Source organism: Dermacentor variabilis, chromosome 4 (genome assembly GCF_050947875.1).
Source record: "Dermacentor variabilis isolate Ectoservices chromosome 4, ASM5094787v1, whole genome shotgun sequence".
In the NCBI taxonomy this organism is placed as follows: domain Eukaryota; kingdom Metazoa; phylum Arthropoda; class Arachnida; order Ixodida; family Ixodidae; genus Dermacentor; species Dermacentor variabilis.
The window spans coordinates 17059560-17075180 of record NC_134571.1 but is presented as its reverse complement, the minus strand read 5'-3'; the positions used below and the strand labels follow the sequence as shown (position 1 = coordinate 17075180).

Below are 15621 nucleotides of genomic sequence, written 5' to 3'. Positions count from 1 at the left end.
ACAGACACATTTTGACTGTGATCTGCCCAGCGACAAAGTTCCCTGAAGCAGTGCCGCTTAAAGAACTCAGTTCAGTTGAGATAGTCAATGCACTACTGTCCATATTTGCGCGAGTTGGTTTTCCTGCAGAGATCCAATCAGATCAGGGCACAGTGTTTACTAGCGCTTTGACGACAACTTTTCTCGAAAGGTGTGGGGTAAAGCTGCTACACAGCTCAGTGTACCACCCACAGTCGAATTCCGTTGAGAAGCTCCACTCCGTCATGAAGCGCGTGTTGAGAGCATTGTGTTTTGAACATCGAACTGACTGGGAGCTGTGTCTGCCTGGGGTGATGTTTGCATTAAGGACCGCGCCGCATGCGGCTACGGGGTTTTCGCCAGCTGAACTGGTGTACGGTCGCTCGCTTTGGTCTCCGCTTCGCATGCTTCGAGAATCATGGGAAGGTAGGGGCGACGACCCAGTCGTGGTGGAGTACGTACTTAAGCTCCTCGAACGCTTAAGAAGGGCACAGGAGTTGTCAGGTGAAGCAATGACAAAGGCCCAGCAGAGGGCCAAGGTTTATTATGATCGGACAGCCAGGGCCCGTCGTTTTGAGGTGGGCGATGAGGTCATGATATTGCGCACATCGCTAAACAACAAACTAGACGTGCAGTGGGAGGGCCCAGCACGAATTGTTCAGAAACTGTCGGACGTTAACTACGTGGTAAGTCTGCCAGGAAAGCGGAAAGCACAGCAAGTTTACCACTGTAATCTGCTCAAACCTTATAGACAAAGGGAAGCAGTGGTGTGCATGATGGTAAACGTTCCTGAAGAGCTTCCGGTCGAGCTTCCGGGACTAGGCTCAGTGACGAACAGGGAAGACACCGGTCAAGTCATTAGTGACCTTATCAGTAAAGCACCGCTGTCGCCCGAGCAGAAAACCGAACTACACCGGCTATTACAAGAGTTTCAAGGTCTGTTCTCTGAGAGGCCTGGTAGGACTTCTGTACTTACTCATGATATAGAACTTACCTCCCCAGAGCCAGTACGATCCAAGGCGTATCGGGTGTCACCCCGCCAGAGCGATATTATGGAGGCTGAGGTAAAGAAAATGCTACAGCTCGGTGTTATTGAGGCAGGTGAGAGTGATTATACCTCCCCTTTGATTTTAGTTGAGGTACCGGGCAAGGAACCTCGTCCTTGCGTCGACTACCGCAGGCTTAATTCCATCACTAAGGATCAAATTTATCCGATCCCTAACATCGAGGAGCGCCTTGAGAAAGTTAGTAGCGCTCAGTTTATTTCCACCCTAGATCTTGTCAGGGGTTATTGGCAGGTTCCACTTACAGAAGAGGCTAGTAGGTATGCGGCGTTCATTTCACCAATGGGAACATTCCGTCCTAAAGTGTTGAGTTTTGGTTTGAAGAACGCGCCATACTGTTTTTCAAGCCTCATGGATAAAGTGTTGCGGGGACAGCAAGAATTCGCTTTACCGTATCTAGACGACGTAGCGATATTCTCCGCATCCTGGTCTGAGCATATGGCACACTTGCGGGCAGTGCTAACCCGCCTGCGCGAAGCGGGCTTGACAGTAAAGGCTCCTAAGTGCCAGTTAGCACAGGCCGAGGTTGTCTACCTCGGTCACGTGATTGGTCAGGGTCGTCGCCGCCCCTCTGAAATAAAAGTGGCCGCTGTGCGAGACTTTCCGCAACCGCTCACAAAGACCGATATTCGGTCGTTCTTAGGTGTCGCCGGCTACTATCAGAGGTACATCCCCAGGTACTCTGATATCGCGGCTCCCCTGACGGATGCTCTAAGAAAGTCAGAGCCTCAAACAGTCGTCTGGGACGAGACAAAGGAAAGAGCTTTTAGCGCCCTAAAGAGTGCCCTAACAAACCAGCCTGTGCTACGATCGCCAGACTATACAAAAGGGTTCGTTGTTCAGTGCGATGCTAGTGAGCGAGGCATGGGCGTTGTACTGTGCCAACGGGAAAATGGAGAAGTAGAACACCCCGTCCTGTATGCTAGTCGTAAGCTGACCAGTCGTGAGCAGGCGTATAGCGCCACCGAGAAAGAGTGTGCGTGTCTCGTGTGGGCCGTTCAGAAATTGTCATGCTATCTAGCCGGCTCGAGGTTTATCATTGAGACGGATCACTGCCCTCTCCAATGGCTGCAGACCATCTCTCCCAAAAATGGCCGCCTCCTGCGCTGGAGCCTCGCTTTACAACAATATTCCTTTGAGGTGCGTTACAAAAAGGGGAGTCTCAACGGTAACGCCGATGGCTTAAGTCGAAGCCCCTAACGTAGGAATCAGCCTCAAAATTGTTGGTTACTGATGTTTTTCTTCCTGAGGCAGGATTTTTTTTAACATATTGCTTTTGTTTAGTGTTTCAAAGTGATGATATGCTTTCTAGTGCAATTTTCCAATTTGTGGACGCGTTCTGAGTGATGCTAGACTACTGTAAGGAACTAGGCAGTGGTATAAAAAGGGGAAAGAGCCTGGCAGGGCTTAGTGAGGGTTGTGCCGTGCTTGCTGACTGAGCGGTTGAGTTTCAGCGTAGTTCTAACGCTTGCCGGGAACGAGAACAAAAATGTGAACTCTCCCGAAGTCACTTTGCAGTGTCCCGTGCGAACCTGAACGAGAGAACGAGGCCTTCTCTGTGCGCTGCGCTCAAGAAACGTCGAGGGACGCCCGACTTCGGTTATGAGCATCATCGAGCGACATCCCTCCGGACAGCGGATGCAGTCCCCTGTCCATCGGGATCTCCTTCCCCCGGCGGGGCGGTCTGTTGCGTTTCGCCTGCGACACGCGGTTTTGCCGGCGCGACTGCGGCGGGGCGGCAGACATTTTGGCCCGTTCGGCGTCGCCGCAACGCTCCCCGCCAGGCGTTTCCAGGCGTTTCCAGGCATGTTCCGATGCCACGTGTCTTCATGTGCGTGTGTGAGTGTATGTGCCATTGTGCCCGAACCAGGCGATGCGACAGCAGGGGTCACCCTCTCCTTCCAGTCATTGTGCCCGAACCAGGCGATGCGACAGCAGGGGTCACCCTCTCCTTCCAGTCATTGTGCCCGAACCAGGCGATGCGACAGCAGGGGTCACCCTCTCCTTCCAGTCTTTGTGCCCGACCGGCGGCAGTGTGCGTCACCTTAGCCCATTGTACAATCACGTGCTCGTCTATTGAGGGGTTCCTTCTTGCCCTCAACTGCGAGAGTATAAAAACAGCTGCCCCCGGACGCCAAAAGGAGGGCTCCGATTTCTTCTGTTGGGTAAAGTGCTCTCCCGTCTCTCTACTTCGGTCAACCTGACCGCCAACTCTTTGCGATGTTAAAATAAACAAGTTGTTTTGTTGTTACCAGTCGACTCATGCTTTGCCGGGACCTTCGGATGCTTCCAGTTGTACCCCAGGCCGCCAGGCCAACGCTACCCTTGGGGCTTGCGACCCAGGTACAACCACGGGCGTCAGCGCCGAGTTCCCAACAACCGATGCCATCGGTGGGATCCAAACAATAAATTGCAGAGTGGGCGGCCGCAAAATTGAGAGGAAATTAAACTTTCTCGTGTGCGTGTGTGTGTGTGTGCGGGAGGGGGGGGCAGTGCTGCGACTTCGAGTAGTGTGAGTAGTGTGAGTGTGAGTAGTGTGAGTGTGGGTGTACAGACACCACAAGACAGAAAACGCTTAGAGGTTCCGGGATACGGACCGACTAGCCTATAGATTACGAATATTTAATTGTGGACGATAAGTCCCACAGGCCATTTATGCAGCTTTACCAGCCGCGATAGCTTGAAGGTCATGGCGCTGCGCTGCTGAGCTTGAGGTCGCGTGTTCGATCCCGTCCGGCGCACATTAGGCGCACAATAATGAAGGGCACGTGATGAAAGCTAAACTGGAGCTCTCCACTACGGCGTGCTTCATAATCAGGTCGCGGTTTTGGCACCCTATGCAGCTTCTTGACAAATAAGTCTTGTACGCATTTTTATAACTATAACACGCCGTTTGACAGCATGCGCGGCCAAAGAAACAGCTCGCTTACCGAAACTGAGTTGTTTCCACTGACACTGCCGACTTGACCCGCGTCACCAGAATACGGATGATGTTCACGAGGAAAACAAAGTTGACCTGCAGCAAGCAAGAGGGAAATAAAGCGCGCGTATTTTGCGATGTACTTCAGGCAACGACCGACCTGTTAATAGCAAGCATGGATGTAAGAGCCAGCTGAGACTTACGAGAATGGCCACAAGACGCGGTCCTATGAGGAGCCAGACGTAGCGGTTGGCGCCGTAGCCTTCCCAGCATGCTGTGCGAAGTTCTTGTTCCATGAGATAGGCCCATGTCAGTATGAACACTAAAGGAAGACCTGGGAGGGTGTGGGAGAAAAAGCATTTCAGCCATTAGCGTATACTTTCAGTGCGCCGATAGAACAGTCATTTTAATCGATTAATAAGAGTGCGAAACAAAAGCAAGGAAAGAAAGTACAAAAGACGGAAAAGAACATGCCACTGTTGACTGTCAGCTGATTACGTTACGAAAAAATAACAAGCAACAGACGGATGAAAGAAAGAAAGAAAAAAATACAGGAAGAAGAACGGACTCGCGCATGCGCCGGGTATTTATAGAACGCTTAAAAATGTATTAGAGTCACAGATGGCGGAGTCCCGTTGCTCAAGCTCCTCACAGTTGATAACACGCTGCAGTGGTTGTTGTCGACTCATGTTACTACAACAATTAAAGAAATAAAAAGACTCAGGAATTTAAGAACGAGCACGACAGGAATCATGTTTCTTAATAAGAGCCAGAGTTACGCTTTTCACAAGTAGCTATAGCTACTTGTGAAAAGCGTAACTTTTCTATGAGACTTTCCGCGAGCACATATGTTTGAGATTGGCCTGCTCAGTGTGCGTTAGTTCAGACCGCTATCGCGATTAGACGGTCCAGTAATATTATCTCACTAAAAAAAATGGCGTGATAGAGCGATTTCACCTCAGCCCATCAGGGCGAACACGCAGAAACCGCGAAAGTTTGCATTTCAAAGCAATTCTGTGTAAACTGCAGCGGGGAAGAAAGTATGATATCGCATTTACAGCTTTGCCTCACGTGTCGCATTAAGAACACGCGAGGCAGACATTGTGCTTGAGCAACTGTGATAAACTCGCTGAAGTTCTAAATGTCGTTTCGCGTGTTCCGATTTCAGGAACGAGCATGTCACAGCGAAGGTCGACGTGTCGAGACACATCGACGCGCGTGAAAATGAACGTTTAAATGACGACACTTGGAAATTGGCCCTCTTGGGACCTGACTATATTTAGGAGCCTCCCTCGGACCGTGGCCACACCCGTCACTGGCACAAAAAGCGATTCGTGCATTAGCACACTACCTGAAGTGCACCGGACGGAGAGGGCGCTTACAGTGTCTCTGCGCGTCCTCCCACGTGCACTCGGTGCTCACTCTCTTCCTCATTTCTTATTTTTTTCTCCCTTTTTCCTATTCCCTGTGTAGGGTAGCAAACCGGACGCTTTTGTGGTTGACCTCTCTGCCTTACTTCGCCTCGCTTTCTCTCTCTCCCTCGAAAAAGAAAGAGAAGGGAACTGCTCCTGGGATGTTCCTTGCAAGCATCGCACATCTGCTTTTGCAGTGTTTAACCTACCTTTGCGCCTTGACACGAAAACTTTAATGAAGCCCGAGATGAAGGGGTGGTGATAGTGATAAAGGTACTGATATAAGATACTATTATTAGCTTACACCGTGATAGGGATTTAAATATAGCTCCGTCGTCTTCTGCTGCGCGTAACGGCCCGCTCGAGATAACCAGCCGGTGACGAGGAAGTGGCGGCTGCGTTCGCTAGTGGAGCTGACGGAGTGACGCACTGCTGCGCTCTCACCCACGTACGGAACCCAGAGAAGAGACGGCTTGTATATCGAACATTGAAAACGAACCATCAAGAGCTTCGAGAAACAATGCTTGCAGGCAGTGATACCCTTTTGTTCGTCTTTTTTTAATTTTCTGATTCATTCCGCTTGTTTTCTATAGGTACGCGTGTTTGTCGAGCAAATCGTTCGGTACTATAGCGGGTGAGTAAGCGTTGCTTCATACCAACACGTACACACACATGCATAACCAAGTGCATCTCTCTTCTGCCGAGGGCCAGAACAGGAGCGTCTAGCGATCGATGCCAGTTGGTGGAGTGGCAGCTCCGGCCCGGCGCCGCAGGGTCGGTTCCTCTCGATTGGGCGTGGCGCACTGCTTCAGGCGTTTTGCATAATTGCTAGGGGAACTCGCCTCGCGACGATCACGAGAGAGTGCGCGGACAAACTGAGATGCGCGTCGCAATATATAAACTTCGCGGCTCACACCGGCGCGCCTAGAGCGGATGGACGCCGGTGGTCTTCAACCTCGCACGTTGACGTTGCCTTTTCGCTTGACTGACTCGTAATGGGCGCGTCGTTTCTTTGTTACTGCGTGCACCGCGCTGAACGTTCGTGAGGCAGAGGAAACGATTTGCTGTTGTAGGTTCCACATTGAAAATGAAATCTTGATGTCGGCTTCCAGTAAAACAGGAGAAGACGTCTAAACATGTAAGTCACGCACGTGGAAATTAACGCTTGTGAAAACTGTAAAAAAATAAATGAATTCCTAGGTATTTATACACACTTGTTAAACATACTGTTGTTTCTCGAGCCGGCAATTACACAAGTTAGGCAGAAAATATTCAGATAATAGCGAAGTTATAAAGGGCACTGCATGGAAGGAATTGTGTGCTGTTTTTAATTTGGAGCGTGCGCCACGCTATTAGAACAAACAGTGCCACCACTGTGACTTACAGCTCAAGCACGTGAACACAGGAATTTATCAAAAACCATTGAAGTTATTCAATATCTACGAAACACTACAAAAGAACCGCTGACTATACAGTCAAACTGTCAAGGTGCTTTCAAGCTCTTTAAGTCACAGCAAACAACATACAAAGGGTTGTTTGAGAATGGAAATATATGCGTCAATTAAACCACGACTGACAGACGCTCTGGGGTCTATAATGTGCACTGTATAGCAGTGGATTACAAATGCTGTTCAGGCACGCATCTGTTACAGAAGGCTGGAGTGTTCTGCTCAAAATCTCAGAAAGTGCTAAAACGTCTACAGTCTATTTCAACTAGTAAGCAGCGGCTGTAGATGACATCAGGTAACAAGAGTGCTATAAGATGCGTGACGGTCTCAATACGCGCACGACATGAGCACTGTGGAGGTGAAAGCTTTCCACTCGCTAATTAAAAAGGCCTTGTTACCCGGCACTCACAGCGAAGACAGCAGAAGAGGCTGTAAATAAAGCATACACAGCCACGTGACGGAGGGCGCGTGGCGTACAAACATGCACACGATGAAGCGCAAATTGCTTCGAGTAACTTTCAAGCTATAGCGTCCGTGATTCTGCGTCACTCCTATGTTGCTAATGAGCCGCTAGACTCGTGTGCGCCCTTCAGTCCTCTGCTCCTTTCGATCCCTGCTCTCCTTGCCGTCACCCCGTTCTCTCCTCATTGTCGAAGCTCAGTAAACAACGGGATGCGAATCCCCAGTGCTGCGCACAAAGAACAGCTAAAGGGGCCCTGAACAACTTTTTATACAAGTAGAGAAACACATTCGAAGTTGAATTAGGCTATTTCAGGAATACCTCGCCGCAGAAAGCACTTCAGTGCACTCAGCAGAAGCGAAGTTACTGGCAGTCGCGGTGCTTGCGCTCCTTCTTCAATGCCTTGCACTGCGAAGGCTACGGCGTAGCGGGGCATGCCCACAACGTTCCGCCTACCGAACGTTACCACGCCGCGCAGTTCCAATTTGATTCTGGATGTTCGCGTAGACGTCACTATTTCTGATTTTGGCACCTACGACGCAGCGAACGTAAGGTCACCGAACGTAAGGCACGCGGTTGTCTTCAGCGAGCTGCAATGCGCTCAGCCAGCGGACTCATCGCGGCACCCCGAGGCGGCCGCAATATCCACGGCGCGTAGCAGACCGTAAGCTGTCTGCAGAAGCAGCGTTTGCTTTGTGCACGGCAGGACCAGAGCGCGCGCTCAAATGCTCCTGTCTGGTTGTGCTATGTGATGCGGACCGGCTTTGTCCTGCAACAATTTGACCGACGGATAGTAGACGCATCCAACTTGCGCGTTTTTGAAGCGCTTCGATAGCACGATCGTTACCAAGCCAAGTCTGTCAAGACATCGATATAACCGGGAGCGGCCAGGAGTCCGCACGCGCTGGCGAGCGCGCGTGTGCTGCGGACTCAGTTTCGCGTGGTTAGAGGCCCGCTGAGCGTCCAAAACTAGCCGAAATTAGCGAGACGCGATTGCTACGACACCGATAAGTAGAGTGGCCAAAGTTTAATTCCTACGCGGGCGGCCGCAGCCGAGCGTGAACAGACGACAGTCGGCTTCTTCCGGAAGTACGTAATTAATATGGAAATCCAAATCAGATTCTCGCTTACTTCAGCCTGTTTATTAAACTGCGCCGAAATGTACACAGTAACAGCAGGAAGAAGCGCACTGATCCAGATATCGTTCATGATTGATGTCAGCTATTGGCCAATAGCAACTCTGTATGCGAATTTGCTATATTACGAAATAAAGTGGCCAGGAAAGGATAAGGAGCAACATTTTGTTGAAAAGAGAGCATTTGAAAGGTGACTTCGCGACCGGCTTGCGAGCTCCACGCAACGACTGCAAAACTTGGCAGAATTGTTCACTGCAGCGCGTACTATGCGCGGACTATGTTTTTTCACCAAGCCCGAGGGGTGGTTCAGGACTCCTTTAAGGTAGCCATGAGTGCGCCTAACATGAATGCAGCTACTGGTACGGTAGAGCTTCCCACTGAGAGCTTCCCACTTCACACTTTTACATGATGTAAAATGAATGGTAGTGTCTGCATTCGCTGCTGTATATTTGTTTGAGATTCGCCGTTCCGGCATCGAGCGGCTGACTGATCACATACATCCAACTTGTAAAAGCTAATTAGAGGTACGTTAGGCGACAATGATTAGCATCGTTGTCTTTTTCCCGTTCGAGTGTCAGGAAACAAGAAATAAATAGAATTGTTTAGCATGCTAAAACAAATTTAAGCTTGATTAATATCCATGCCTTTTCATCATCGTCAGATTTAGCGAAACATATGTGCTCTACGATTGGCTTATTCGCGGGAAATTTCACTTATGTGGTATGTTTTACCTAACAAGGAATTCACTGGAAGTCTTCCGATTCCACTAGATCATTGCGTTAAGTGTACTTGATGGTCGGCATATCTCTTTTTCAGCTGCATCTGCTTTTTATTACTTTGTAACCTTTCATGCTCCATTTCATAAAAGAAAAGCTTTATTCTTGTGGTACGGCATAAGACAAAGGTTGCTCGCTAAGATTTCGCAGTGAATAATAAAAATGATAAATCAGTCATTTTTGCGAAGTAGCGTGTACAGCTCGACGTACCGAGGACGCAACGGTTGAAAAGAAAATGGTAGCCACGCACGTCGTGTGCGCATGCGCTGTGAGTCAGTTGGTCAGTCCGATGGTGAATAAATGTGCTATAAAATATGAACATAATAACATACTGTGTGGAGAACGACGCACACTGACGCCATAGATGATGTTGTTTGGGCTACATGTTGTTTTGTTTACATTCTCGGCACTAATAATTGCTCGTTCTTCTAACATACTCCATATCAGACGTCAGCTCTCTAGCCACTGCGATTATTTGAATTTGATTAGAAGACAACCAGCCAGCAGACGTCTTGCCAGGCGTGGCCATACTATGTATGCATGTATGCATGTATGCATGTATGTATGTATGTATGTATGTATGTATGTATGTATGTATGTATGTATGTATGTATGTATGTATGTATGTATGTATGTATGTATGTATGTATGTATGTATGTATGTATGTATGTATGTATGTATGTATGTATGTATGTATGTATGTATGTATGTATGTATGTATGTATGTATGTATGTATGTATGTATGTATGTATGTATGTATGTATGTATGTATGTATGTATGTATGTATGTATGTATGTATGTATGTATGTATGTATGTATGTATGTATGTATGTATGTATGTATGTATGTATGTATGTATGTATGTATGTATGTATGTATGTATGTATGTATGTATGTATGTATGTATGTATGTATGTATGTATGTATGTATGTATGTATGTATGTATGTATGTATGTATGTATGTATGTATGTATGCATGCATGCATGCATGCATGCATGCATGCATGCATGCATACCTTCAGGTATGTGTGCCTTTATTGACCAGTTGCCTTCACCCAAAAAGATCACGTTCTCGCGACGCCTGCGGCAGAAAGGACGTCCCACGTCCGCCGCCAAGGTCGGCGAGTGGCGGCGCTGGCTAACACTCCCAGAGTTCTACTAGGACACATAAATACCTAAGAATGTGGATTGGGAAACGGCGCCGCGGTAGCTCAATTGGTAGAGCATCGCGCGCGAAATGCGAAGGTTGTGGGTTCGGTTCCCACCTGGAGCAAGTTGTTTTTTCATCCACTTTATTTCCATTAATTTATCGTTTCTTTATTTAATTTATTATGCACAAGTAGTTTCCTCTATGTTGTCCTTTGTGTCAGTGTTTGTTGGCTTCTTATGATATCACCAATAAAAATCGGGCCCCTCGGTTAACCCGTTTCTTCTCGTTTATAGATATTAACTCTGGCTAACCCTTCTGCCGTTTCCCGAACGAATTCTTCAGAACTACTTCTGGCTTAGATACCCTGAAAGAGAAGATGTAGCAGGTGCGAGACCAACACAGAAGCCCAGAGGCCAGTATTTGAATTTTAACTACAGACTTTTATACCACCCATAACCTTTCGGCATTCTTTCAATGTGTTTGCTAGGAGAACTTGGCGAACTATCTTTTTCGAGCTAAAAATGTGGCCAACGACAGAGGAGTAACACGCGAATCAAAGAGCGTGACTCACCCCAACCGATGGCGTGGTATAGCTTGAAGGGTGCGTCCTGGCGGAAGATGCAGATGGTGATGCGAGAGTGCAGCAGAAGCCCTTCGACGAACATCCAATTGATTGAAGCCATGGCGGCGTACATCTTCAGAGAGAGGATGCTCTTGCACAACGGAGGCTGCGGAAAGGAAATAAAGAATGAGCGACGAGACGCTCAGACGTGTCTACCGAAACAGTAGGGGCGTTTTCATCATTGCGACAAGTGGTGCATCGCATCGCATTTCTAGTACATCACATTCTTGTGAACGATGGTAAAGAGCTAAGACGGCTAATCGCATTGGTACCACAGGAGAGGGTATAGTTCGAGGAGTGGTAAGTCTTGGCGCGAAGTGCGTGTAAACGCTGGTGTATGCATTGAGGGCGAGACACTTCTGCCGCCGTGTGTTCTCTTCCTCTCAATGGCGGAACGCAAATCGGAGGAAACAATTCCTGCTTTCTTTGAACGAAGGGGAATGCTCCAGATGTAAGCGCTGTCGCATAGTAATTACCGTGATGTGCTAAAGACTGCGACATCTACTGTCTCATTCATGTAAACGCAGCTAGAACCACGTTTACATTAATTAGAGGTTGAATTACAGTTTCGGATAAGCGTAAGTCGAGACCAGGATAACAAAAATACCGCGCGCGTTGTATTTTCTGGTGTTCCGTTTAATTTACGATTCCTTTGACAACCGTATACGGGCGAGGGGCCGATAGTGACGATAACGACAGCGAGGTGCCTACCGAGCTAATGGTGGAAAGACTAAACAAATCCGAGGACTCATAAGCACTTCTTATGAGTTCTCAACGCTAAAGAATTAATGTCCAACTAAACGCCGCGGAGCGGTCGTTCGAGTTTTCGGCTTCGAGTAATGTACCCTTAAAATTAATCTGGAGCCTATGTGAATTTAGCTCGTGGCCAAATTTCCAAAACTTTCCTTTCATAAGTACGCTTTCCATACCCCTGGCCACCTTCGCTATATTTATTAAATATATAAATAAATATGCCCAGCAACATGATGCCTTGCATTTGCGAACAGCGCTAGGGTAAGGAGCTTTTCTTGTTCTTTTTTTTAGGAAAATGGCAATTCTTTTACCCTTTATTAAACAGCGGAGCTGTTCTAAGTCAATCCTTAGCCATCCGTCGTCCGGTGTCAGGCAGGGAGGCAAGTCCCGGAGCTCAGCGCCGAGGGTTGATTTTGTGGCGGATGGACGTGATTTTTCCAGGGCTCCGTGGCGGCGACGAAATCATAAGTTTTTTTGTGCATGCTTTGAGCTTGTTTCTGTTTTTGATTTGCTGATTTTTTAGCCTTTAAATAATAATTGGGTAGTTTACCTTTTTCTTCTCTCTTTCTTTTTTCGTGTGCGCGGTTGTGTTTCGTGCATATTTGGTTTTGCAGGATAGTCAGAGCGTCCTTTCGCACCACGTGCTTCAACACGGGCATCCGGGTGGGACGTCTTTCTAGCCTTTAAATAGCTTGGAAGTGGCAAGACTAATAGCTATTAGTGGTTTTATTGTGTGTGCTTTGGTATCGGGAATACTGCTTTGGAAGGAAAGTGAGGGCGTGACCGTGTCCTTGAATGCGTGCGAAAACGTGGCGTACCTTAAGTTTGTACGGCATTGATTGCTTTTGAAACATTGGTGAGAATTACTTAGTGGCATTTTAAGGATTTAGATTCTGTGCGTATTGGTTTTTGCTAGAAGGCACATGCTCTGTATTATTATAGTATTATAGTATTTGAATTAGAAAAAAAGCCATGCAATACATTGCAAGAAAGCCGGGAGTGCGCCCAGTGTGCGGGGGGTCTTTCAAGGCAAGCGAGGGGACGGATGAGAATGAAGAGGGAATCGAGACAATCGGCCAACACTGTGATGTCGATGCTAGGCTGAAGAAAATGGAGGCTTTCCAGGATGAGCTTGTCAAACAGGTCAAAGAGGTCAAAAATGAGCTAAATATGGAGCGTGGTGTAGAGAAGGTAGCGGAAGAAAGACTTCAAGCAGCCGAGAAAAAACTGTACAGGGCCGCCATTGTGAACGAAAATGGTCGTGACAATGAAACTTAGTCCCACGACCTGATAGGAAAGGGTGTGCCAGCAAAGTACGTGGAACGCCTGCAACGTAGTGAGAGGGTAGCTGGAAAGACGGCACCTACTTTGAGGCCGCCGCACGAAAAAAGCAGGAACGCAGGGGCCAGTGCCCCTTGTCAAGTCCGAATCACGCGGAAATGGACAAAGGGAAGCAGGGAGAGGAAGGGGAGAGTGAAATGGTGATTATCGCCGGTGACTTAAATCTGGCTAGGTGCTCAGAAGCAATTCTGGAGAGGGGGAAAGGCGATAAAAGAGTGGCGGTAGGGACATTCCCAGGGAAGACGGGGTTCTATCATGGAGTGAGCAAAAGCAAAGCTCACGGAAAATGCGTACGTGCGCAACGTTGTCATAGTAGCAGGTGGGCTAAATGACGTCCTAAACAGGAAAGGGACTGGACTAGCCCAGCGCTTGGCGAAGGGGTGGACGACTTGCGAGAGCTGTCCCCTCAGGTGCAGATCTTGGTGTGCAAGGTGCTGGAGATGCCTGTAAGTGACAGTCACGTACAAAGAGCCCTAGTGGCGGCTAATGAGGCGATATGGACAATTAGCCGAGAGAAAGGTTTCGAGGTTGTCGAAGTAAACAGGGAAGTGAGAAGGTGTGGTGGTTTGGATCGAGACGGGATCCACTTCAATTACAGGCTTGGACGGGATGTGGGCTGGCTACTTGCTGGTCGCACTGTTGCTTTTTTAGGGGGCCTACGGGCGCTCAGGAGTCCAGAGTAGGTAGTAATGAAGAAGGCCCCCTAGGGAAACCTCAGAATAGCATCGCCGTCACAGACAGACGGACGCAGACGTACACAGATGGACACGGACGGACACAGACAGACAGACAGACAGACAGACGGACAGACGGACAGACAGACAGACAGACAGACAGACAGACAGACAGACAGACAGACAGACAGACAGACAGACAGACAGACGGACGGACGGACGGACGGACGGACGGACGGACGGACGGACGGACGGACGGACGGACGGACGGACGGATGGACGGATGGACGGATGGACGGATGGATGGATGGATGGATGGATGGATGGACGGATGGATGGATGGACGGATGGACGGATGGACGGATGGATGGATGGATGGATGGATGGATGGACGGATGGATGGATGGACGGATGGACGGATGGATGGATGGATGGATGGATGGATGGATGGATGGATAGGCACGGATAGATAAATGTAATTTTTGGAGGAAACGAATAAAGATTGAATTAGGTATGAAAAAAACAACACAAATGAAAAGGAAGCGTTTTACGTTGCCTGACGCCACCGCCAAACTCGCTAGGGCAGTTCATGCTCCTGGAATGCTTGACTGACTACAGAAAACTTGTGCGCAAACCTATGCTGTATTATAATGAAATAGCAGGGCTTGAAGTTCATATCTGACACAACAACCTTTCCAAGGTATGTGTCTTCAAGCCAAAACTGCTACTGTGGACCGTGCGCCCCGCACTGTGCTTCCAATACGCCAAAACCGAATACATTATTTATTTGGCTTTCGATAAAGATGTTAATTAGTGCTCAGTTAAAGTGCTAGCAGGTTGTAGCAACTTAATTGTAAAGCAGACGAGACTACACGTACTGAACGCTTCGCAGTAACACCGACCTTCACCCGGACTTCACGGGCATGAGTCATCGTTTGCGTACAACTGTAGTTAGGAGTTAGCTTTACGAAGGCTTACACTGCACCAATTAGAATCACTGACAATGCTGCGTGCGATGTCTGCGGCTGTGAGAGAAAATCAAATATTTATTGCGCCACTGTCCTCGACAATCATTTCCCAAGGCACAGCAACGACCGGGCGATCAGCCGCCGTCCGTGCAGGCGGGCGCTACTCTTACACCGTCTCTCTCGCTCGCCCAAGCGTCAGCTAGAGACGTCACGAACAAAATGAGCTTTGAAAAGCAGCTGTGGTAGCGAGTGGTAGAGTAACTGTATGATTGGAACACGAGAGAGACGAACAAGTTAAACAGCAAATAGAAAAAAAAAACGAAAAGAAAGGAACGACATGACAAGAATGTTTTCTGAATAAACAAAAGAGAGGCTAACGTATGAGCATAGCCAGAATACACATTTCAAACCTTTCCCCGTTGAGGTTGCTTGCCCGCTCTTTGAATGCCCAAGGCGCAAAGCAAACATCTCGGCCTTTATTTTGCGTTCAGGCTTCTCCGTGAGAACGACTGCTGCTGTCGTTCCGAAACATTTCCTGAGTGGTGCGGGTGGGGCGCGGGTCTAGCTTGTGGCGTTGCGGGCAAGCTGGCGCTTAATCAAACCGAAAAAGAGAATACTAAAAGCTAACTTCAGTTAGTCTAAGGGCTCAAGCATGCGCAGTGTTTTCAAAAACATTCGAACCTGGCTGGACTTTTTGTAAGAGAGCCTTTCGTCGAGAGCTCTTCTAGTTCTGTTCACGTGGCAGAATGTACTGGGCATAAAATATTCATACGTTACAGTAAACCCCCCGGGCTACCAGCGCGACGAGGGGGCTTTCAGAGTGTTTTTTGTCACTTTGACAATCCTGTTGAAGTTTTCCTTGTTTCGTTTCGCTC

General features: G+C 48.3%; 1 protein-coding gene across 1 annotated transcript in view; it reads right to left on the bottom strand.

Moving 5' to 3' along the window:
- The window catches only part of LOC142577708 (corticotropin-releasing factor receptor 2-like), a 311337-nt gene that overhangs the window by 37287 nt on the left and 258429 nt on the right, over positions 1 to 15621 (bottom strand). The window contains exons 6-8 of the mRNA XM_075687163.1: positions 10960 to 11116; positions 4206 to 4336; positions 4013 to 4098 (exon numbers count right to left, since the gene is read on the bottom strand). Of these exons, the coding sequence (XP_075543278.1) occupies positions 4013 to 4098; positions 4206 to 4336; positions 10960 to 11116 (374 nt within the window). The remainder of the gene's footprint in view (positions 1 to 4012; positions 4099 to 4205; positions 4337 to 10959; positions 11117 to 15621) is intronic.